Genomic DNA, 23,187 nt, shown 5'->3' with positions numbered 1-23,187 from the left:
AGATTTGTTTCAGTTGCTCCTCCTGAGGAATGGATAATATCTCATGATTCTTATTTTGTTCATACAGATACTATTTTCACATGTTTGCTGGAGTTATGCACGCCATCCTACGTCCTTCGGGGTCGGTTAAGCGCTTGAAGACTGCCCAACTGCGATCCTACGACTGCGGCCCAGCCTAACGACATATGGTCGGAGGGTTTGTTTGTTCGGCGTCTTTTCTGGAAGGTTGGTGCCGCCAGCCATCATTCCATCGCGCTGTAGTTGAGGAAGAGGAACCAATTTGCCTCATCGGTCCCGACAAGTTGGTTCGATTGTGCTCTACGCCACATGAGGTCTTTTTGCAGACATTGGGGGCTGCTTATGAGGCTTGTTTGTGTGGCCAAGTCCAACAATGAAGAATTTCTGACTACTCGGGTCATACAAAATCGTATGAGCATGAGATTCGCCAGCACTTAGAGACTAAAGGATTGAGCGATGGTTTCCCGAGGGAATGGTTAGGGTACCTACTCAAGGTTCCGAGGTAACATATCGATGTCGATAACAAGGTTAGAGATTTCCAACGGTATTTGAGAACTGAGTCGGTGTTTTTGTTATGATCAGGGTGGTCAACGAGATGAACCAACATAGGTGTCTGTCGGTTTATCCTGCACTGTTCTTGGTCGAGTGTCTTTGGTGACTCGCCATGGCAAGAGTTACCATTTCCCTCATTTATGCTGCCCAATCTATAGTTACAGATAGATGAATAATCTCTACATGGGGTACCTAAGTCACACATGTGTGAGGTGGGTTGCAGCACAGAACTGGTATTGCTAAAAACTTGGGTAACGTGCTTTCATAACATTTATCATAAGCTTCCGAGTATTGAACACACGTAGATCTGTTACTAGAGATACCTGATATTAAGCCGATACATTGGTAACCAGATAGCGCAGTTGTTAAGATGCCAGTGTGAAGACAACCTAAGTATTATCCACCTTCTTCTCCTTCTGACGAGATATTTGACGAAATGCTTCCTGCATGCTCTGTAGCTCCCTGCAAAGCAACTTGAATGCGTCCTCCTCGTTACCTACCTGAAGCAGTCGCAGTCCTATGAACAGTCGTTCCATATTGTAATGTGGTGAAAACAGAGAAGCACACCTTGATTGTAGGGAATCCCGAACTTGTCCCTCAACAGGCGCCGCCATTTCTAACAAAAGCCGGAGAACAGGAATCCATACCCTACATATCTTCTCTACATTCATTGTTTCCATGGTTGAGAATTGTCGCGAGACAAACGCTACTAGATATTCAGACCACACTGTACACCTAGTTCCCGATCCGGTATTAGCGCCTTGCGACAATAGCTCGAAGCTAATGTCCGCGCCTAAATTCAACAGCAAACTGAAAGATGTTGACGCTGGGGTCTGGGCGGCTGTAGGCTGCGTCTATGAGAAGAAGGGACGGGGCTTGTAGAGATCTCCCGGTGCGAACTCTGACGTATTCTGTCACATTTTCCCTTGTGACATGAGATAGAAAACCTTAGTGGCTCGAGAAGGTAGCGTTTTGCCACCAAGGAGATCGTTCCTGATTATGAAGAACACCCTCTTTCTCCAAAGGAAGTGCCACCTTGTCGAGAATCTCTACCATGATTTCAGTATTTCCTGTCGCAACCCACCGGGCGGACACCATAACCCCGAAGGCCCGCAACGTGATATCAATCTTCCGATCTTGCCCGGTGATGTAGGAGGGCATTGATTTTATAGATAGCAAGTATGCTGCGCACAGTTGCAGATATGGATCGAACAGTTCCGTGGCGGCCTGCAGCCGAGCTTGGACATCGTGTCTCCTAAGATAGTCCTTGACAGTTCGATGAAGGTATTCAACTGGATGTGGCTGCAGAGCATCTCCAATACTGGTTACCTCGAGCAGGCCCATACAACGGCTGTTGAGGCGCCGCCTGATTGTAGAAAGCTGCGAATCATATTCCTCCTGTGAGATTGGTCGATTGTCCATCTCGATGGCCTGAGAAATATTTTCTGCGTCTGCGAGAAACAGGATTCGCGCTTCTAACACGCCTGTGTGTGCCTTTTTCAATTCAAAATATTGAGCGGCATGTTCAAAGTAGAAGGTATCCCATGTTTTGATGATTGCGTCATAGAGATCTTCCAAGTCAGGAGGCAAGGCATCCAACCTTCCTTGGAGATCGCTGATTCGGTCGTCATTGTTCAGTCCGGTCAAAAGCGATTTCACAACAAGACACACCCATAAGAAGACACCATCAGCTTTGTCCACAATATTCTTCGCGAGTTGCTCCGCAAAGTCGGGCTCGCGCGCTCGAAGGCGCCTAAAACCACGGTTCCCTCGTAGCGCGGACTGAGTGTACTCCTCCATGTCTTGACGAGTCAAGTTTTGAAGTAGCAGTTGTGGCTTCTGATAGAATGACTCCTCAAAAGCCACCCAAGGACGGCTGGCAGCGCAAACCTTGATGGAATGCGAGGTGAAAGCCTCAATGGTGTCAAGGACATCATCTGTACTCCCCCCGAACTCGTCCAAGCCATCAATGATAAGACAGATCCTCGAGGTTTTGCCCACTTCACGAACCGTAAAACCCAGCATTCTTCGCAGGTCATCGGCCTGAACCATTGGCATTGGCGCTCCGAATAGATAGGTCCCCTCCCATGTCTGAGGCGCGAGTTTAGGAATGATGTGTTTGTGCTGGTCCAGCAATTGGTAGAGCAGGGACCGAAACAGTCCTTCGGAAGATGCTTGCATCGCGGTTCCCGACGCCCAAAAATAAAATGAAGCAATGGTGACTGGCGCACCATTAGACCAGACCTGGAGGTGCTTCATGAGTTGAGGATGTTGAGAGATGAATTTCATCAGTGTTGACTTCCCAGAGCCAGCCTTGCCTGTAATCCAGTACAGCAGGGAATCCTTCTCGCACCATTCGACAAATTTGTCCCATGGATGCTCTGCTTCAACGTTTTCGTCGAAAATCCACTCAAATGTGCGCTTGTGAGCTTCATGGATTTGAGACTGTCGTTGATTCTTGCCGTCTGTGCCAAGAACCGTAGACAAGAACTGCTGTTGAAGCTTGTTTTCTATTGCTGGGGGGATAACCATCTCTCCTTGACCTGTGGCGACACGATTGAGGGTAGAGCTATGCAGAGTTTTCCATCGGATAGAGTCTGTCGCGTAATTATCCAGTCCTCCTCTGTGGGCGAGATGCTGGAATAGCGCGTGGGCTGGAGTGCTTTGTTCTGGTCGTGGCACCTGAGTTACGCCGTCAAGTCTTTGAAGAATGGCCTCCTGATGATCAAGTGACTGCATCGCAAAGTTTCTAGATCTGTCAGCTCATGCCCAAAGGGACCTGACACTGAGAGACAAAGTAGGTACACACCTGATGGTGACGAGAAGACCAAGAACAGCTGCTGACGAAAACTTTCGATTCGTTTCTCCAAGTCCTCAAGTTTGGAGCGATTCCACCGCGCCCTAAATGCGATCATGATGGACTCTCTTTTTCCCCGGATTCTCTGGCAAATCCAACTGATCCAGTGAATTTGTGAGGTCTTGTAAAAGAGTGAGGCACTCATTGTGAAGTGGCAACTGCGATGTCTCTGTCGGGTGCTTCTCCTTCATCTGGGTATCTTGTCGCTGCATTTCCGACAGCATCTTATGGAGTTCCTTGGAGATACCGCGAAGATCGTTGACCTTGCCCAGTGCGGCCGGGCCTGAACGGTAAATCTCATGGGCCTGGTTAATGAATGATCCTACCGCTTGGCAGAACTGAAGGATATTGGCTGCGAGGCCGAGGCCCTCGAGGGTCTCCATGTCGATGAGGTTGTAGTTTGGTGTCAAGCATCACAACACAAGACGTTGGGTTGAGAGTATCAGAAATCAGAAATGGCACTGGTTCTGTGGCTGTGTTTCGAGCCCGTAAGGCAACAATCCAGTCATATGATGATGAGGGGTCACAGCAGCTAGCAGGTGCTTGCTTGCATGAGCAACCTTGCGTCTGTGATCAGAACTCTAGTGGGACCTTTGTCTGAAGCTTGACAAGCATTGATTGGTATCTCTGGCTGAATTCAGGGGCTCAGGGGCTCAGGGGCTCAAAGGCTAGCGGGTCAGAGCTAAAGTGGAGGCAGTTTCCTGTGAAGGAGATTGCCCGAGGACATCACAGAAATACTGCTCTTGTAAGCACTAAATCTAACTCGGTTAAATATCCAAACCTGGTTTAAGGCGCGATGGCAGAGTGGTCTAATGCGTGAGACTCGAAATCTCATCTCTTCGGAGGCGTCGGTTCAAATCCGGCTCGCGTCGTATGCTTTTGCCAAATTCCCAATTGGCCACACAAGACTGTGTGTGATCATCAAACTGCTTTTTAATTTTTTAACTTCAAGTTGCACAAGTGATTTTCCTTTTTCGTTGCTGCCTCTGTGAGGGACAATTAGAAAGCTTTAGTAGCCCGATGGCTGTATACCTATGCGCCGCCTTTAATTTATTCAGTGAATCGACACCTATATTGTGATTCCTTGCTAGATTGCTGCTGTGACCTCCTGAATTAACAACTCTAAGTCCAGTGCCGGTGAAAGGGCTAGACCGGTCTAAGGTAAGTATATAGCTGTAATCATCTCCTCGATTTTCACTAACTTATAGCTTACTAACGCCACCACATTCGGAGCATCATATAAAGTGACAGCCTGGGACTGGATGTTATCATCCCTGCAGATAGATATGCGTGTTCGGATGCTTTCGGTGGCCTGGTATAGGTTATCTGCCTTGCCTATGACCCGTACCACGCCGCTCAAAGGGAGAACTGCTCGTATCGCAATTTAGGTGCAATTTAAGTATAGCGGTACCTGATGGTCAGTCCCTCCTGAACAGCACGGTTCATCTGCACGTATTTAGACGCAGATTCCCAAATGTGAGCATGACCCACGCAACTCCAGACAAGGATCATATTCTCCCAACAACAAGAGCAACAAATCGAGAGATCATGATGAATCGCGTCCAAGGCTTCAACATCGAGGACTTGGCTCCAGGAAGACCGGCTTTCGAACTTTCTCGTGCACTGCCACAAAAGGCTGCAAACCCAGTATCAGGCAACGTGACCCAACCCGCAATGGAATGTGCCGATCACGATGAGATGCGTGATCACGGGGAATGGCGCCCATACCTGCTTCAGAGACGAACGTTTCACGCCTTTATTGCTACATTTTTGCTATTGGGTATCGGACTGGAAACAATTTTTGTCATCTCTGAGAGGCATCAAGGCCTGAAAACAGCGTCTGCTAACGGTACATTGCTCTACATATGGACCTATGGTCCCACACCCCTCCTGATACTTATCACTGGTGTCTGGTCTTATATCGACTTCCTCGCAAAAGTTTCGTCTCCTTGGATCAGACTTCGCGCCACGAAAGCTGGGCTGGATGTCCAGGAGAGTCTTACATTAGACTATCTTTCCTCGCTCTGGATCCGGGCACCCTTTCAAGCGATGCGGAATCGGGATCGCCTTGTTGCCGGAACCACCGTTGTATCGTTGTTCCTCAAGATCATGACCATCTTTTCGTCTTCGATGATTAGAGTCAAGAGCATGGAAGTCACCACCGCTGTCGAGCTACGCACGTCCTTTCTCGATGACCCCTCACGTCTGGCAAACCCAAAGGTTCTGTCACTCTTCAACACTATCGGCATACGCGAATACAGGATGAACTATCCTCGTGGGATCGCGCAAGACTTTGTATATCAGTTAGTTGAGCCCGATCCCGACTCAGTCTTGGAGATGCATGCGCAAATCGAAGGCATGACTTCGAATTTAGAATGCCAGGCGGCAGATCTCAGTGGATTCCACCCAGATAGCATGATTCGCCAATCCAATTTGAGCGGCGTCTTTAACTTAGGTTTGAGTTTCAGGGCCTCAAATTGCTACATAAAGATACCAAGTCAAGCCTTTTCATTCCGGGTACCTATGGAAGCAGCCTCGCCGCAAGAGATCTTGCCATATGTCCTTTCTAGAGTCAGGGTTGTCGCACGGGTATTGACTGGCCGATGCGAGTCTTATCCCAGCGATAATAATAAGAAAGCGGACCAGGCTACACATCAGGTATACGCTGATTATCAACGGTTGGTGTGGGTTGTTTTGGAAATCGATATCATTTACAGCTACTCTCCTGAAAGCAACGACACGACTATTGTTCTTCGAAAAAGCCAGCAAATTGTCTGTCGACCCAGTTATGCTGTATTCGATCTTCAGGTGCACCGTGGCCGTGGTACGGGCAGCCAAGAGAACGCCTTTTTGTCAACGCAGTCCCAGATGAGGAGGCTTGGTCGTCTTCATGCCTGGGACATATGTCGGGCTTTTCGCGACGTTCACCCGCAAATAACTGACGAAACCTCGCCATTTGAATCTCCCTCCATCACACGAGTTTCTGGGTTGTCCGGGTTTGATGACATTGATCTGGACGTCGACGGAGTCAGTCTGTTCAACCTAGGGCTCGGCCAAGAAGCATTTCCAAAGTCTTCATGGATTTTTAACTACACCACACTAGCCTCTTCTTTACAAGACTATTACCGCTTGCATACAACCTTTCTGATACACAGTACACTTATAGAGTCGACTCAAACCCCCTCCGCCGCCATAGCTTATGTCAAAGTTGATCGCATCATCGTTCGGCGTCTATCGTCCCAAATCATCGCTGGATTGTGCTTTGCCTCGGCGATCACTCTAGCTTTGTCGAAATCCGCGATTCCGAATAAATTCAGCCTGAGAGGCGATCCGAGAACAATTTTGGGCGTTAAGAACCTGAGCACTGGTCTTGGCGATGGATTTCAAAACGATCCCAAAGACTCGGTATCCTCAACATCCGAGGAAAGAATTCACGAGACGAAAGCTGGATCACTGGAGTCGAAGCTTTTAGCACAACTACCTGCACGCTCTACTTCAAAGCCTTGCCATACATACCAGCCTTTTACCTTACAGTGGTACTTGCGTATCCCGGCTTATCTTGTGGCTCTCAGTTTCATAGTGATCCTCGAGTTGCTGCTTCAGATTTCAACACGCAATCAAGGCATCGGTCCAGCAATTCAAGCTCAAGAATATCTCAACTACCTTTGGACACTGTTACCGGTCTTCGCCACAAGCCTATTGAATATCTTTTTCGCTTCGTTGGACTTGGACATACGCACCCTCACACCTTACTATGGTATGCTCGAGAGACCCGCGTCGAAACGGTCATCTACGAATTTAAATCTCCGTGGGCTTCTAGGAATTCACGCCTTGATAAAGGAACTGAAAATACGAAACTCAGCTTCGGCCGCATCAACCATAGCCGCGTTGCTGGCGAGCCTGCTAGCCTTGGCATCACCTACGCTATTCTTCGAAGCTGACAAACCAACGGTTTTGAAAAAACAACTTCGATTGGTCGGTTCCTTTTCATCTGCCATCTATCGCGATACAGACTATGGCAACTGGCACTCTGAGAAGTCATGGATCGGTTACGATGAGCTTGGCATTGTTATGACTTTGATGCTGCAAAGCAATCTATCATCACCACACTTGTCATACAATGAGCTAGTCTACCCAACCCTGGCCTTGGAGGGGCTGAACGCGGACGAGAAGCAATTAAACCAGTCTGAGTTGGAGATTGCGGCGGTGATACCTGTTTTGGCGGTTGTTTTCGAATGCCATTTGTATCGCCAAAACGAAATCGCAATCGATGTTCTGGTTGCAGACACTATCAGAGTCAATGTCTCCGGGGAATATTGTTCGAATAACAACATCACGCCGCCTGAGCTTGCAGCGACAGCTCTCTTTGCCATAGGCGATGCAGACACATCCGTCAACGTGTTTGCTGGCGCCGCCGGGCCAGCTGAGACATCGAATATACAGGTTCGCGCGTGCAGCAACTTCTTCTATGTTTGGGGCACCTACACCAGGCCCACTACTGGCGGTTCCCCTTCAATGAGCGTCTCAGCCCTACGCTGCAATAACTCGATAGATGTTGTCGAAGCTGAAACCACCTTTCTTGGCACTGAACTTGCCATTCATCCTGATCTTCCCCCGCGAATAAGAGAAGAGTCCAGAAGAATGATGATACCTCCACTACGAGCGTCCAGCCCTAAATTCCCGCCAGAGGTATACCCTAAATACATGTCTTTGCCAGCAGCGCAGCCTGGACTATGCTTTGATCAGTTCTTTAACTATCTACGTCTATCTCAACCCACACTACCCATCTCGGTATTTTCTGATCCGTCACAAACATCAGAGGTCATAGGCGCTATCAGACGCCAACATATTATGTTCATGTCACAAACCATCAACATCAAAGCTCGTATCTCACGGGACGGGCCTGGAGAGCGAGCGCAGCATGACCGAGGCATCTTCTACGCTATGGGTCTGGGAAAACTGAACTTTACCACTTATGAGGCAACTGTCAAGATCACCTCCTCTCGGCTGGACACCTGGAAGGAATCAGGACGTGTTTTCCAGAACGAAACGGCAACCAGAGTGATCCAGGTGCTACTTGGCGCAATACTTTTCTTCTCGCTTGTGAACTGGGCATTGATGCCGCGCACTGCATTCCTACCTCGACCGCCAACAAGTATCGCTAATGTACTCGCGTTACTCGTGGACGGCAATATCTTTCATCTTTCCGAACTAGAGTCGAAAAAAGTCCCTGAATCACCCGACGACCAGAATGAGAGTAAGATACAGGCCACGAATCATGATAGTCTGTACAGGTTAGGCACGGGCAGTTTCAAGTGTCCAGACGGAAAGTTTCCTGGTAGCGAAGATGGTGATGAGGGACGGTTCGCAATATGGGTTGTGGACGGGGCAGATATAAAAGCGGCATGACGCTGCCTTACCCTTTGTAGTTGAGCTCTACCTAGGTCGGCACCTAGGCATGCAGTCACTAGGTACTATGTAGGTAGTTGATAATTCCCCCAAGAGAATCTGGAAACCGAAATACCTCATCTATTTTGGGCGTCTTGCTAAAGAACGGGAATGACCTGTTCCCATATTCCCGACTTCAAAACCTGGCTATTGTCAGGAGCCGACCAAAACAATGCCGCAACCAAGAGAGCCCTCCAGACAAGAAGATCATCCAATACTTCCTCGAACGTTCTTGTCTCGCTCTCACCGAATTGGATGTCTCTGTCTGGAGGTTGGTAGTTGAGACCTTCCCCATCAGTCTCTACTTCCGGCCCATCATCATGCTGTGCCTGGGAACCCTGAGCAGTCGTCGAACCACCACGACCAAGACGGGTTCCCGGGACCATGCCCTTCCTAGGCCCATGGTTGCGGTGACATTTATCCAGAAAGTTTTTCAAGGCTTTGACGACCGAGTTATCCCAGCCCCACGGGCGTATCTTTTCCATGGTTCGATTTACACCTGGGAACAGATGGTGGCTGTTGGGGTCACTTGTCGCTTCGAGGAAACTGTCAAGATTTTCCAAAGTGTTAAGGTGCTTTGCAGTAGGCGGCGGGTACGGTGACGAGTCCACAATGTCATGATTCCACTGTCGGTGTGGGTGTGATCCAACAGCCACTCCCTCCTCTTCACCATGTTGAACCTGGGTTTCCCCGTCCAGTAAAATTGCAGTAACAACAAGCAGCCGCAAAGTTCGTGCTATCGGGAGGTACTCGCCACAAACCGCAAGAAGCCAATAATCGAGCATCTTAATTTGCAGATAGATCAGAGCACGTAAGTACTGACGCTCGAGCGCGGACATGGCGTCAAGCCTTGCCTGAAACTTGTCCAACCCAAACACAAGGTCCTGGCAAACATCAAGAAGTGGAGTTCTAACCACTACGTGAGTGACAGGTCGGTCGCCTTGGGGTTCTTTTGATTTGTTTCCTAAATGTAAGCGAACATCTGACATGAGATTCATGGCTTGAATTTCGGTGAAGTGAAAGCCGAATTCGTCGCTCCATCGGAGCTGATCAATATCTTCTCCGTCAATGAATCTGGAGATACCAGCAATCATTTTTGCCGTGACATCCGTAGGGAGAACTGAGGTGTCCATAACAAGACGAATTCTCAACCTTGAAGATTCAGAGCCCCGCATGCTGACGGTGACCTCTTCTGGAAAGGCAACAGGGGTTGATCTGGAGCTCTGGGAGACCGAACTGTCCTTTCTGATCCCGCCTGAATGACACCAGAAATTGTGGTGAAGTGCAAGGAGCGAAAGGAGGTTGGGGTTGCGTCTTGACAGCTTCCCAGGGAAGATTGATGGAATACCGTTCAACCTATTAAAGATTTAGCACAGTCGTTATAAGTATAACTAGACCCATTTCATCATGAGGTACCTAGTTTAGGGGACAAGTTGGATTGCCATACTCGATATCAGCCCCCAGTAACCATTGCAGTTCTCCGTAGCCATCAGCAAATCTGCGGCATGACTCCTGCCAATAAATGTCGTGCATCGATTGGGTGATACCGATAGGTAGCCATTTTCTCAGTGTTATGGTATTTAGCAATTGACACCCTCGAGAACGATGGTTCCACTGAGGCCAGCAATACACCTCGCCCCGGGCGTGCAGTATAGCTACTATGGCTTTGGTGCTTTGGCGATAATCATGCCAGATAGGACGGCTTGCGAAAGGCTCATTCGTCTTTTTATCGTGCCCCTTCAAAGGTAGGCGAGAAAGCTGCCCGTGCTGAGAAAACACGCCCACGATCCCCAAGACGGGGTGTTGGCGAAAGTCGAGCTGAAAACTGTCTCCAATGATAACCGGATAGTGCGATGATTCGGACCCAGTGAATATCATTGAGTGGGCTCCGGATGCTGCTGCTGCTGCAATGAGAAAGCCAATCTCGGCATATGCTGGCGCAGCTACGAGATCGGCTGGAAGGTAGTCCGCCATAGTCGTCTCGACAAGTGCCGTTCCGAATGTGATTCTATGGAGCTTGACGTGGCTCAGGAATCGTAGCCAGGTCGCGCTATACTGACCGGGTTTCTCGGTACCGAAGAATTTGTTGTACTCCTCACCAACCCGTTCAAGTCTTCTCAAGCACATCGTTCCATTAAGGGCCCGGGCGCCTTCTGTGCTGGAAAGCACTTTGTCTTGGGATTCGCGAGATTCCCGAAAGATATGCCACTCCCGCCGCCCTCCCATTGTTTGCAAAAAATCATCGGCGCGAAGGACGGGTGTCGAAGCAATGGACAAGCTGTTCAAGTCCCTCCAACTCCATTCTGTTTTGGTCTTCAGAGCCCAGGGACCAATCGCTCGACGATTGGATTTTCGACGTCCCGGTCCAGAAGACAGGACTGCTTGATAGATAGTAATGGCAGCGAAAAGCGCGGCGAAAAGACCGATGGGTGCAGTGAAGAAGAAGGTGAGAGGGTCCCAGTTGAATTCTTCCGCTGTGTTGGTTGTCTGTTTATCAAGTGCAGCGAGGACAAGTCGCAACAGGCAGTCGGTTGAGTTTGCGTCTTCGGGACAAGTTGCACTGTCGACATTGACTTTGTCGGTCATGATATATCCATGCCCTCTCGAGAGCCGTGTAGCGAAATGGGACGGACGGAGAGTTGGTGATGAGCGACAGGATCAAGAGGGCAGGTTGGGCAGCCTCAGCATATCGCTTCCGATTGGCTGGATGCAACACCCTGGCACACTGAATAAGTAGGTAGGTAAGCAGACCAAACGCGTGCACAGATTCGGCTTACGGGTGGTAAAACATCCTAGAATTCACCTCAGGCAACTATGACCGGCAGAAAGTAAGGTAACGAGAACCGAGAGGAGATAGCCTCGGCCCTGCTTTCTCTCAACCATAGGTCCAACCTCCCCCTTTCCTGTCCTTGATGATAGCCCCTACCGCCCTCCAAATACGGGCTCCCATAAGCCTCCTAGCTGGCCACCTTGTAGAGATATATATCACCCGGCTTACCCTGTGGGTAGGATGTCCTTTTGGTTCCACGCACCTTCAACCACCGTATCCCCTACTCCCTCATAACAACCACCACAACCCCTCTGACCCCATGACAAACCCCCTATATCCACTCCACAACCCCCGTATCCCCCCAAACCTTCCCCCTCTTCCCCGACTCCGGCACCCACTCGCCCCTAACGACCGCCGCCCTTCCTCTCCTCCCCATGATAAACCCCATACCCCCACTCCACCCCCCTCATATCCTCCCTAATCTTATACCTCCTCTCCAACCCCCTCCCCCGTCCAAGATCAACCTCCACAACCCTCATCTCCTCCGTCTCAACCCCCATAACGCCCCCCTGATTCCCAACCCCCGGCAACCCAACCTGACTCAAACCCCCAGCATTAACAAACACAACCGCAGTCCTATTCTCAAACGCCCTCGTAACCACCACCCCCCGTAAAAACTCCTCCTCCCCCCTCCTCGCCCTCTCCCTTTCCCCTTCATCCCCCTCCCCAAAATCCTCCGTCACCAACCAAAAACTAGGTATAACAACCAGTTCCACCCCATCCCCAATCAACTCCCTAAACCCCTCCGGGAAAACCATATCCCAACAAATCAACATCCCTCCCCTCACCGGGGTTCCGTCAGGGAACGTCAACCCAGGGATATCAAACCCCCTGTGTCGACCCCCCTCCTTCCCCCAGGCAGTCAAATGCTCCCGTTCGGGGTGCCACAGATTCCGCTTTTGATACCGTCCCACTACCTCCCCTGTCAACCCCGAGATGAAGTAAGCCATGTTCCTCACCTCCACCCGCCGTTCTTCATCTTTGCCGGTGCTAGAAGTAGCAGTGACTTCCTCAGCCGAAAGCGAAGGGTGGACCTCGCAGATGGTTCCAGGAACGATATCAATTTTGAGTTCCTTCGCCAATGATTGGTACTGAGAGAGGTAAGAGCAAGACTCGACGCAGGAGGAGAGAAAGTCTGGGTGGGAGGGGCACCAAGAGGTGAGGTGATACTCGGGCAGAACAGCCAGCTGGGCCCCTTGGGAGGCTGCCTTGCGGATGTACGAGGCCGAGAGGGAAAAGTTCTCCGAGGGGGACACATCCTATCAGGGGGTTGGTTAGTTTAGCCAACAAAGCTGAGCTGAATGGTTTGGGACGAATAGATCGGAATGATGACATCACCGGCTCAGAGAGGCTCATTCATACCTTTGGCTGGAACTGGATGAGGGCGATTTTGTAAATAGGTGCCATTTTAAACGATGGGTTTCTAATTGCGTGCTGCTGTAGAAAAGGTTGAGAGTCCTGGGTTGTTGAAATAGTTCTTGGAGCATTGCAAATCGAGGTGTGTGTGAAAGCCGATGAGGCTCTGCGGTGATCATCACCCCGCGTCTGTGGAGACCAAAACTGTCGTGACATAAGACGCCTCACAATCTGCCTTACCACTGGCCCAAATCATAAGTATTATGCATCATCATTTCTCATTGGCTCTAACTGTGTGCGCCGCGATCTGTTCAGAATCATCATGCCCATCCGCCCAACGCCGTTTTCCCCCTTCTGGTCCCGTCCAAGTCCTTAGAGAATGGTGCCAAAACCAAAAGTCCTCTTGATGCTGCGGACGTAGTACTCGAGCCAATTCTGCTTGGTGGGCTCCTCTTGGCCGATGGGCACGCCGGTCCACTCGACGCGCATGACCGTGACATGGTCAACATCGTTCTGGTCAAACTCAATGCTGAGCTTAGAGTAATGGCCAGCGGGCCACTGGTCCAGACGCCAGCTCTGGACAATCTTCTTGGGCTCCTCCAACTCCAGGTACTCGCCAGACACGTTGCCACCAAACAACTCAAACCTGCCGCCCTTCTTGGCGCCCTCAAAAACCTTGGGAGGGGCGCGGGTGAATGCAGCTATCCGCTGGGGATCGGTGAAGGTCTTGTAAAGCTCCTCAGCTGTGGTACGGAACTCTTCGTTATCGGTCACGGTCGTGGTGTTTACGACGCTTCCGGCATTGGACTGGGTGGTTGTGGTAGTAGCCTTGGTGGCCTGGGCGCCGGTCGGGGGGTGGTACTTGGGGGTCGTGAAGCCGCTGGATGGGTTTGACCCAGCAGGGTGCTGCAAGTCCTTGCCGTGCTCAGCGATGAGGGCAGGAGCCAGCTTGACGAATTCGCTGCGAAGCTGAGGGACGATCTTGGACTTGACCAGATCTCTGACAGCCTGCTTCTCCTTGGACTCGGAGTGGACGTCGATGTCAAACTACAAGGGCGACACTTAGTCGACTGTTACAACACGTTGTGGCCGGGAAGAGTGCAACCTACCACAAATTCATCCTCATCAAGCTCGTGCGACACCTCGGGCACCGTGATGGTCCCCGAAACCTCGTCGCCATCGGCAGTGGAGCCTGCAGGACAGAGTTTTAGCCTACGAACACGACATGGGCAGGAGTCACAGGACGGAATGATTGGCAATGGGTTTTCAGGAAAAAGTGATATTATTCTATGGAAATACGTACCTGTGAACTCCAACGTTAACTTGACATCAAAAATGGTGATAACCTTGCCCTTGCGCTGCGCAACATCGCAGTCGCCGTCCATGCTGACGACCTTGCTAATCTTGGCCGATACATCGCCCTCCTTGGCCTCGATCTTGGTCAGGTTGTCATCAAACCATTTCTTGGACCACCCCGACACGTCCTTGTTGACCCAGTGCCAGTTGTTGGGGTTGTGGAGGACCATTTTTGCGGTAAATTAAAAAAAAAAAAGGGGGGGTATGGAATGGAAGTATGGAATGGAACGGGAACTATGAAAAAAAAATCAGATCTGTGTTCTCCAGTCAGCAATTGGCTCGGTACGAGAGAAGAATCGCGCAAAGGAAGAAGAGAGAGGTGGTGCTAGGTCAGAGATGGTCCTGGTAGACCGCAGCTTCGTCATCAAGGGAGGGAGTACAAGTCGCCCTATGACTGGTGCCAGCTGAACAATCATCATGCAAGCAAGCGATTGGGAGGTTGGTCGAGGGAAGAAGGGCGCGTCCTACCTTTGAAAGGTCGTGATGGTCTTCAGAAGTTGTTTGTTGATGTTTGAAGAGAAGGGGAAGGCTTTAAGAAGTGGGCGAGCGCCCAATGAAGAAAATGGAGAAGGGTCAGAAAGAGCAATTTGGAAAGCTCTAGAAAACTTAACAGGCTCCAGCTGGGCGGGGAGCAGAGGCAGAACACTGACCGCCTTTAGTGGGGTAGCTCTCAGTATGGGGCTGGAGCTCGGTTTCTGCCGCCTGATCGAGATCTGACATGCCGCATCAAACACCACCAAAATCAGATCGACAGGGACAACCAGGAGCTTGATCTTTTTGCTATTGATGAATCAGATTTACAATGACCAATTAATCCTGCTGAACAGCCTTGCAGCCTTCCTTCTTGGACATCACAATATGTGTCACCTGGCAACTCGATATTCCAGCTAGCGCTGATGATCATACTGGACGCGATTCACAAACACAGCACAGCAGCTCAACGCGTCCGCGTAACCTCCGCCCGGTATCACGGATTTCCTGCCCTGTTTTGATGTTGATAGCCATGGCCAAATTGGTTTGCCAGAGAGAACATTTCGACCCTCATGACACAGCAGCTGTTGACACCCGACCGGAGCTTTCGACCGGCACACATGCTCAACTCATGGTGGTTGGGAATCAGATGTTTGTGTGTTACTAGATATTACACACAGGGCAGCGAGTCTTCGGCACTAACCGGATGGGGAGGTGACCTTGAGGCACATATCTGGTCTTCCCGAGACCGCACACACACCGAGTGATCATCCGTAACCACCGCTATCATCACCATTGCATTCCGTATGTATCATTGAGGTACCGGCAGGTTTGCAGACACGGGAAGTCTTGACCCGAATGCCCCGCGACGGCGCGAACCCGGCGCACCAAACTCGGACTTGAACACAGTCCGGATCTCTGTCTTCCCGGGCTAGGGTGCCGCATACCAACATCATCAACATTCTCATGACGCCCTTCAACCTCGAATCCACATGGAAAACATTTCACCAGTAAGAAACCACTGCTATTTATAGGGACCCGATCACATCCTGTTCCCAACGATCGGGCCCGATGTGGGGAAGCTACGGTTGCCCAGCTTGTTTGGTGTTGACCTCACAGGTCTCATTGGGCCATCACATCACCAACAATCCGAGCCCATGCAGAGCCGCAGGAAGGGGGGCAAACACCACTGACTTACAGGTCACGGCAAGAATTTCTGCTTGGGGTTGTCACTTATTGTGCTGGATGCCATGCGGTTCTATCGTCAAATCATGTGGTTATATCTTGAAAGCTCGGCATCAAATCTTCAACTCACCTCACGACAGTGTGGGGGTGGAAGCGGTCACCCCACATTCAACACAGCTGATCCGCCCACCCTCATCTCACCAACAGCTTCCCTCTTAGCTAGTTGTCTACGATTGCTGAGAGGGAGGACGTCAACAGGACTGGCCCACGGCACCATGGAGAGGTTATCAATCCTATTCAAAACATCTGAGATTCCAATTCTAAACACTCTGCTTTGCTCGATCCCAAGGGGAACAACGAAGGCTGCGTTTCCGTCCCAGCTGGAGAGAACGCAACTGCATCCAGGAAAGCGATCAAGACCTCATTTTGGGGTCTTCCGGGCTTGAGTTGGGTGCCTGGAGGCGGAACAAATCCCTTACGACAGCAGAGACAAAGGTGAATTGTCCAGAGTGGTGTGGTGATTGATGCTTGCAATGTGGACTGTTCATGGTGTTGTAACAATTATTATCAAGGTGTGAGTATAGGAGGCCCGAGCACTCGAACCCCAAGAGTCTGGGTCATCGGTACGGATAAAAAGCGGTGGAAAAGACAACGAGATCAAAACATACAGAAAAGTCACACAGCCTCAAGACGATATTTTGTCAAGAACGCATGAAGCCCAAGCCGGGAGACGGACACCATTCCAAGAATGGACTAACGCGTACTGTTGATGGAGGCATGTGCCATCCGCTAATGCGTCGACAGCAGCCGAATCATATGGCGGAGAATCAGCAAGGGGGTTAAGCGCCGGCAGCACGCATCACCGACCATTTCACAGCGTCGAGCGAATCATCGCGGGGAATCTGAATTTTACCCACAACCAAAGGCAACCAAGAATAGATTACCGGCAGACTACGACAGACGTGCCCAATCACCGTCGCACCTGCCTCGCAGTCAACAGACCCCTCCTTTTGCCCTTCTCGCTCTCGGCCATCCCATCGCCACCATGGTCCAGTTCACGCCTGTCAATCCGGAAGCCAAGAGACCAAAGATGGCACAGGTTAATGCCAGGCCGTGACTTGACCCGTTCCTGATAGTAGCAAATCGACGGTTCTCTGTAACCCCCCCGCTACCGCAGGAACCATCACCAGTTCTGAGGAGAGGGAGCAGAGCAGTCACCTGTAGGTGAAGCCGTGCGAGGATCCAGGAGGTGCCTCCTGCATGTCTGGTCTGTGTCTTGCAGGTCCAGGCACAGGGCAATCCGGGTTTGAACCCCGTCGAGGAGCCCCCTCCCTCTCTGCCATCCTGCCTGGGAAACAAGCAGATCGAGACCAGTTGCAAAGGACTGCTGCAGAATACAGACGGGGCACGATATTGTCCCAGCGGGTGCCTGCCTGGATGCTTACGTTTAGCACGCTCCAGGGTCACCAGCTGGCTGTACGCAATATATTGCAATTCTCGGAGTGAAGCCCCTCTGGAGAAGGCCCGTCTGGGAGAAGAGTTAAAGCGGGTGGCCGGCTCCCGCTCTTCTTCCATGCAGGAGGTTTGACTGTTAATATACGTACCGTAGTACCACTCCGGGTCTAGCACCATGGTCCATAACAGCAGCAGCAGAAGTGGGAACACCACCAGCGGGCAGCATGCAGGGGTCTTGATAGGTTGGGCATATTGGGGCATAGTCTGGTCTTGAGGAATCCCTCTTTTATCTCCTGCAACGCTCCCAACCCCCACCGCGGAACCACACCACGTTCCATTTGCTGCTTGTTCAGCGCAGTTGCACCGTCCCTTCTTTCAGCCGCGCATTTTCTGATCACGACAACCTCAACTGCGACTGTGGGAATTCGAGGGCGGGCGTGAAGCATCACGATACGGATAACTCTCAGCAACACCTATTTGAGCTCTGACCATGATCGTGTAATCAACAGCCCCGCGAATCGACAAACAACCCACTTGTGTATGGCGAGGTGGCCAGCACCACAAAACCGCTGCGTGGTGTTGGGCTGTGAGTGTCTAGGAAAGATCACACTGGGTGTCTGCTGGAGATAGGGGCCCTCAAGAGACCCGAGGGACTATTCGTGGCTCACATTGGGGTCTGTCTGAGGTTCAGTCCTCACGAGAGATCAGCTACAGCCGAGGGACTTCCAGGACGACATCGAGATGCAACCTATGATGAGCTCTTCACGGGATCCGACCGCGCGCCTTCGTGCTGGACTGAATCCGCTTCTCACAGCATCGTTGGGTGTATATCACCCTCAGCACAACAACGGCACACCTCATTCGGCGCTGTCAGTCAGCTCTCATGGCGCCTTTTCATCCAACCAAACTCCATTGAGCGCCATCCAGCCATACAATCCGCAGCAATGGATCACTTCACCGACTGCGGGACCTGGCCAGGAACCGATGCAGACGGCTGCCATCCAGGAGCCTCAAGGTGAGTGTTTTTGGGACGGTATTCTGAATACGAGACTGATGAGCTGGTAGGTTCACCGCTGCCACCGCCGCCATATTCACCCCCCCGTAGTGCCAGACCGATGAGCATGAACTTCGATCAGGGTCCAGCTGCCAATATCTCAGTTGCTCGAGCACCACATCCCCCTTTGCAGAGAGCGGCTACCGAATCCCCAGTGGCCAACACATCGTTTCCGCCTCCGCCTGGAACGAGGGGCCCTTCCCGAGAAAGGCGATTCGGCCTCCCCTCGCTGACAAGACGTCGTGAGCCCGAGCCAGCCATAGCACCACTTGATCCGAGTCCGCAACAATCATCCCGCTCGCTCAGCGGGCTGTTGTCTCGTCCGGCCGGTGGTCACCCAGGGCCTTTGACGCTGCAGATACCCCACCAAGTGCCACAACGAACAGATTCCGACTCCTCCCAGAACATGGCCCCGAGCGCTCGACGAGCTGTCTCGACACCCGCGGTGGCTACTCCCACATCAGCTAGATCACGCTCTTCGTCTCAGATTCGATGGGACCCATCGATGCCAGTCCCCCCACCACCACCTGGGCCACCACCCTCGTCAAGCAGATCTCAGAGCATGCAGCGGCTACAATCTGGAAGTGACCCTATTGTCTCACCGCCGACCCGCCGACCACCACCAACCGGAGTGGCTGCTCTGGGTCCTGTGCCCTTGACGCCAGCCAACTGGAGAGAGGGCGACAACCTCCCTGGGCCACCAGGGCAACATCAGCAGCAGCAACAACAACATGCTGACTCACCAGCCACGGTCGGCGTTCAGCTTTCAGAGACGTCCAGTGTTGCAAGCTCAGGAGCTGGAGCGCAAACCGAATCTGCTACATCTTCGGCGCCCAGTTCAGCAGGTGGGCTTGTCCGAAGGAGTCCTGTGGTCAGGGGAGACAAGACGCTGCTGGAGCGGCGGAGCGAAAGCCGGACCAGGCTAGCTACACGAGGGTCTGTGGACACAACAAACTCGCCTCATGGCCTGTCTGATATTGTGATTCCTGGTTCGTCCTCCGGTGGGCTGCAACGGCGCCTGACAATCGGAAGAGGCACGCCAAGGACCGGAAGGACGAGCGAGACGCCAAAAACCGGTGAATCGATTGACACGCCAGAATCTAGGACCCCCCGAGCTTCCGGTTCTCAAGGTGTGTCTGGCCAGGTGACACCAACAAGACTCTCGCCCAGTTCCCAAAAACATCCTGAAAGACATGCGGTTCCAAGGGCGTTGCCAACCCCGCCCACTGGCAGCAGGTCGTCCTCGACACACCGGGGCATGGGGCCGGACATGCCGATGTCGGCTCCTCTTTCGCCATCACACAATTTTCCCGTGTCCAAGCATATGGTGATCACGCAGAGCAGCGAGCAGTTTGCTCGTGGTACTGTTGACCGCTTTGCAGCCTTCGCCGACCGAGAAGCATCTGCCGCCAACGATGCCGAGCGAGTTCGATTGTTTGCCGAGTTCTTTGTCAACGAGTCGAGGATACGGAGGGAACGATACGGCGCTGCCATTGGGGCGATGGGTTCTGAGGTGCTGGACTTGACCCGTGATCTGTTTAGGCCGATGCCAGTCCGGAGAGAGTCGATCAATTCGGCCACCAGCGGGACCGTGGAGTTGACACCACAATCGTCAGAACCGAGATCGCATCGTGGGTCGATTGGATCTGCGTTTGAAGGAAACCATGGGGCTTCGTCATCAGCGGTTCAAACACCGACGTCTGTGAATCAGCAGCAGCAGCAGCAGCAGCAGTCACCATCACCCTCTGGGAATCAAAACTGGCCTTCGAACAACTACATGCCATCGTTGTCGCCGATTCTTAGTATGAGCGTCAGTGATGCTGTGGATGAACAGGACTCGAGGGGACGGCCGGCTAGCAGGTGGTGGGAGGCCGACTCTACAGGTGCTCCGTCGTCCAGGATGGAGAGGTCAAAGCGGGAGTCAAAGTATATGGGTGTGCCTAAAGAGGCTCGAGAAGCACTGCAATGGATCGATGAGCCGCAGTTGTCGCCTGCTGGTTCAAGCAAGCGGGCCTCCCACGGGTACCCCCCTGAAAAGACAGGATGGCACGATACAGACCAATCCATGACACCGCAGGCTCTTTCTCGCAACTCGGTTGCTTCATCTTCGACAGCCCCCAACACACCAAACCCAGATCACCTCGACGTATCCCGTCTAGTGACCCTCCCACCTCCTTATCCGCGACATCACCCAGCAGTCAACAACAACCACCCCGAATTGACCGAAATCCGCACCTCGATCCGCACCGTCAGCGACCTCACCGAGGTAACCGCCATCCAAGAAGCCTACAAGCAATCCTCTTCCCAAAAACGCCTCGCCCTCGACGAAGAGCTAAAAAAAGACCGCGTCACCCTGCGCCAAAACCTCCACCAAGACATTTCCTCGGGCGCGCTCTCCTACGCAGACGCAGCCCGCATCGAAGCCGACGCCACAGCCGCCGAGCACACCAAACTCAAAGACCTCGAAAAGTCGGACTTTGACGAATTCCAAACCGTCGTCGTAATGCCCGTGAACGAGATCCTTCAAAGCAGGATCAACACCGCCACCGAACTCTTTGACAACCTCCGCTCCCGCCTCTTCGACGAAACCCACAAATCCAACCCCAACCTCCCCCAGGAAGAAGGCGACGAGCAGCCTGAACTCTTGGAGAAACTAACCCTCCTCAAATGGATCTTTGAAGCCCGCGAAACGTTACATCGGGCGTTGTACGACCTCCTCTCCTCCCGCAACGACCACTACCGCGACCTCGTCCTCGTCCCCTACAAACTCGCCCAGCAAGACGATAAAGTCGCCTCTGCCAAGGCCTTCTTCATCGAAGACGCGAATAAACGCCAGCTAGCCTTTGCAGAGGAAGTCCTCCACCGCACGCAAGAGTTCCGTGATGTAGTCGAGGAAACCGTCGTCAGGGGTGTGGAAGTGCAACTCAACGCCTTTTGGGACATTGCGCCCGACCTCAAGCGTCTCCTCGACAAGATCCCGACTGATATGGAAGGTTTCCACATCCAGATACCAGCGTTGGAGATGGCCGAGAACCCGAGCTACACCGAGCACCCTTTGCAGTATCTCTTCAGTTTGTTGCTGCATGCGGAGAAGAGCACGTATCAGTTTATCGAGAGTCAGACGAACTTGCTTTGCTTGCTGCATGAGGTTAAGGAGGCGGTGGTGGTTGCCAAGGGGAAGGTGATGGAGGCGGAGGGGAGGGATGGGGGGAGGGTGGAGGAGATGAGACGGGAGGAGGCGGGGAGGTTGACGGATGATTTGAAGGATAAGGTTAGGGTTGTGCAGGATCAGTGGAATAGTGCGCTGGGGGAGACGGTGGGCGGGGTGAAGGAACGGGTGGGGGGTTGGTTGTTGGAGACGGGGGGGTGGGATGAGAGTTTTGAGGAGGGGGGGGTCGGTGGTGTTTAGGGGGCTGAAGACGACGATCGGTTGGAGTTCTTTGGATAATTATTTTGGAAGAGGGAGGAAGAGGGAGAGATGGGAGGAAGAACAAGAGCAGACGGATGATGTTGATACCCCCTGATTTTTACACGATCTTCTGCAAAAGAAAAGCACATGGAAGAAGCGAGTATAACGAGGATGGCTGACAGAAGACAAGAACTTTATTTGTACATGGTTCAAAATATAACGGTTTCATACGCGAGCAACAGCTGCCTCAAATATGCTGCCTTTACTATAGATAAATATCCCACTTGATGTAGAGCTCCATTTTTGCTTCGATGAATCCAACTGTCTTCGACCCAGAAAGCATCAATCTCCAGGCGTGGGCTGTCACCGGTCCGAGAAACCAACTCTGCCTGATTTGGCTTTGAGTCTTGAATCCTGGCACAGATAAGAGATATCCGTTGATTGCGGAACCCAGCGTGTACGTACCACGCAACAGCGACATATCCTAGCCGGCCACCATAAGAGGATGGAGGATTGTTTGGAGAGAGACAACGACGTCAGCTAGAACAGGACTCCTTTGCCTTCGTCATCCGTTGGAAAGATGCCCGCAACACATCCCCTTCCCCAAAGTGATCCGCCAATTGATTGACAGGAATTGCCAATGCCTCCCCCAGTCCTGTACAGTCCAGATATCTGCCAAGCAAGGCTACCTCTGTCGTGGCAGCACGAGCATTTCCCTATCGTACACTCCTCCATATCCTACACAATTGTACACCCCTCCAGCTTGTCCAAGACGCCCAAAGCATCCCAACCAAATGATTCCAACACGCCAGTCTAGATTCCCAAAAACGCCATGTAAATGCCGCAACGCCATGTCCCAATAATCACTTCTGCCCCTTCTCAAACCCATACTCCTTGGGAAGATCCATCCCCACCCTTCTCGCGGTGAGGCGCACTCTTTCTTCTTCGTCCATGCCCATGCCGGGGTTGTACCGCTCGACCAGGGTGACGTATGTCCTTTGGGCTTTGAGGTAGGAGAGGTACTGCTCGGCGATGTCGGCTTTCTTTTCAGAGGAGGAGGAGGCAAAGTTGTCGCGGAGGTGCTGGTGGAGGTCGGCGCGGGGGGAGGAGAGGACCGGTCGGGGGGGCAGCTCGCGGAGGAGGGAGCGGTAGAGGGTGCGGAGGTGGGACATTTTGAGCGGGCTATCGGGCGGGTT

The 23,187-nt window shown here is 52.1% G+C and overlaps 7 protein-coding genes across 7 annotated transcripts, besides 1 other annotated feature; 2 read left to right on the top strand and 5 right to left on the bottom strand.

The window, feature by feature from the left end:
* Positions 1–1,518: 1,518 nt before the first annotated feature.
* On the bottom strand, positions 1,519–3,309 carry PODANS_4_6090 (uncharacterized protein; the record flags this gene model as incomplete). Its single annotated transcript, XM_001906200.1, has 1 exon — positions 1,519–3,309. One exon carries the CDS (start codon positions 3,307–3,309, stop codon positions 1,519–1,521), a length of 1,791 nt encoding a protein of 596 aa, XP_001906235.1.
* A 162-nt stretch (positions 3,310–3,471) lies between these two features.
* On the bottom strand, positions 3,472–3,810 carry PODANS_4_6095 (uncharacterized protein; the record flags this gene model as incomplete). The annotated part of the gene is made up of 1 exon (XM_001906199.1): positions 3,472–3,810. The coding sequence occupies one exon, from the start codon at positions 3,808–3,810 to the stop codon at positions 3,472–3,474; it is 339 nt and encodes a 112-aa protein (XP_001906234.1).
* Positions 3,811–4,217: 407 nt separating this feature from the next.
* Positions 4,218–4,299, top strand: a tRNA (tRNA-Ser).
* A 610-nt stretch (positions 4,300–4,909) lies between these two features.
* Positions 4,910–8,836, top strand: PODANS_4_6100 (uncharacterized protein; the record flags this gene model as incomplete). Its single annotated transcript, XM_001906198.1, has 1 exon — positions 4,910–8,836. The coding sequence occupies one exon, from the start codon at positions 4,910–4,912 to the stop codon at positions 8,834–8,836; it is 3,927 nt and encodes a 1,308-aa protein (XP_001906233.1).
* A 3,213-nt stretch (positions 8,837–12,049) lies between these two features.
* On the bottom strand, positions 12,050–12,655 carry PODANS_4_6110 (uncharacterized protein; the record flags this gene model as incomplete). Its single annotated transcript, XM_001906197.1, has 1 exon — positions 12,050–12,655. The coding sequence occupies one exon, from the start codon at positions 12,653–12,655 to the stop codon at positions 12,050–12,052; it is 606 nt and encodes a 201-aa protein (XP_001906232.1).
* Positions 12,656–13,433: 778 nt separating this feature from the next.
* On the bottom strand, positions 13,434–14,587 carry PODANS_4_6120 (uncharacterized protein; the record flags this gene model as incomplete). Its single annotated transcript, XM_001906196.1, has 2 exons — positions 13,434–14,108; positions 14,171–14,587. 2 exons carry the CDS (start codon positions 14,585–14,587, stop codon positions 13,434–13,436), a joined length of 1,092 nt encoding a protein of 363 aa, XP_001906231.1.
* A 3,682-nt stretch (positions 14,588–18,269) lies between these two features.
* Positions 18,270–21,991, top strand: PODANS_4_6130 (uncharacterized protein; the record flags this gene model as incomplete). The annotated part of the gene is made up of 2 exons (XM_001906195.1): positions 18,270–18,543; positions 18,594–21,991. The coding sequence occupies 2 exons, from the start codon at positions 18,270–18,272 to the stop codon at positions 21,989–21,991; spliced, it is 3,672 nt and encodes a 1,223-aa protein (XP_001906230.1).
* Positions 21,992–22,854: 863 nt separating this feature from the next.
* PODANS_4_6140 (uncharacterized protein) lies at positions 22,855–23,163 on the bottom strand (the record flags this gene model as incomplete). The annotated part of the gene is made up of 1 exon (XM_001906194.1): positions 22,855–23,163. The coding sequence occupies one exon, from the start codon at positions 23,161–23,163 to the stop codon at positions 22,855–22,857; it is 309 nt and encodes a 102-aa protein (XP_001906229.1).
* Between the last annotated feature and the right edge of the window lie 24 nt (positions 23,164–23,187).

This window comes from Podospora anserina, chromosome 4 (genome assembly GCF_000226545.1).
Source record: "Podospora anserina S mat+ genomic DNA chromosome 4, supercontig 4".
NCBI lineage: Eukaryota > Fungi > Ascomycota > Sordariomycetes > Sordariales > Podosporaceae > Podospora > Podospora anserina.
The sequence above is the reverse complement of the archived record's forward strand: the minus strand, read 5'-3'. Positions and strand labels throughout refer to the sequence as shown.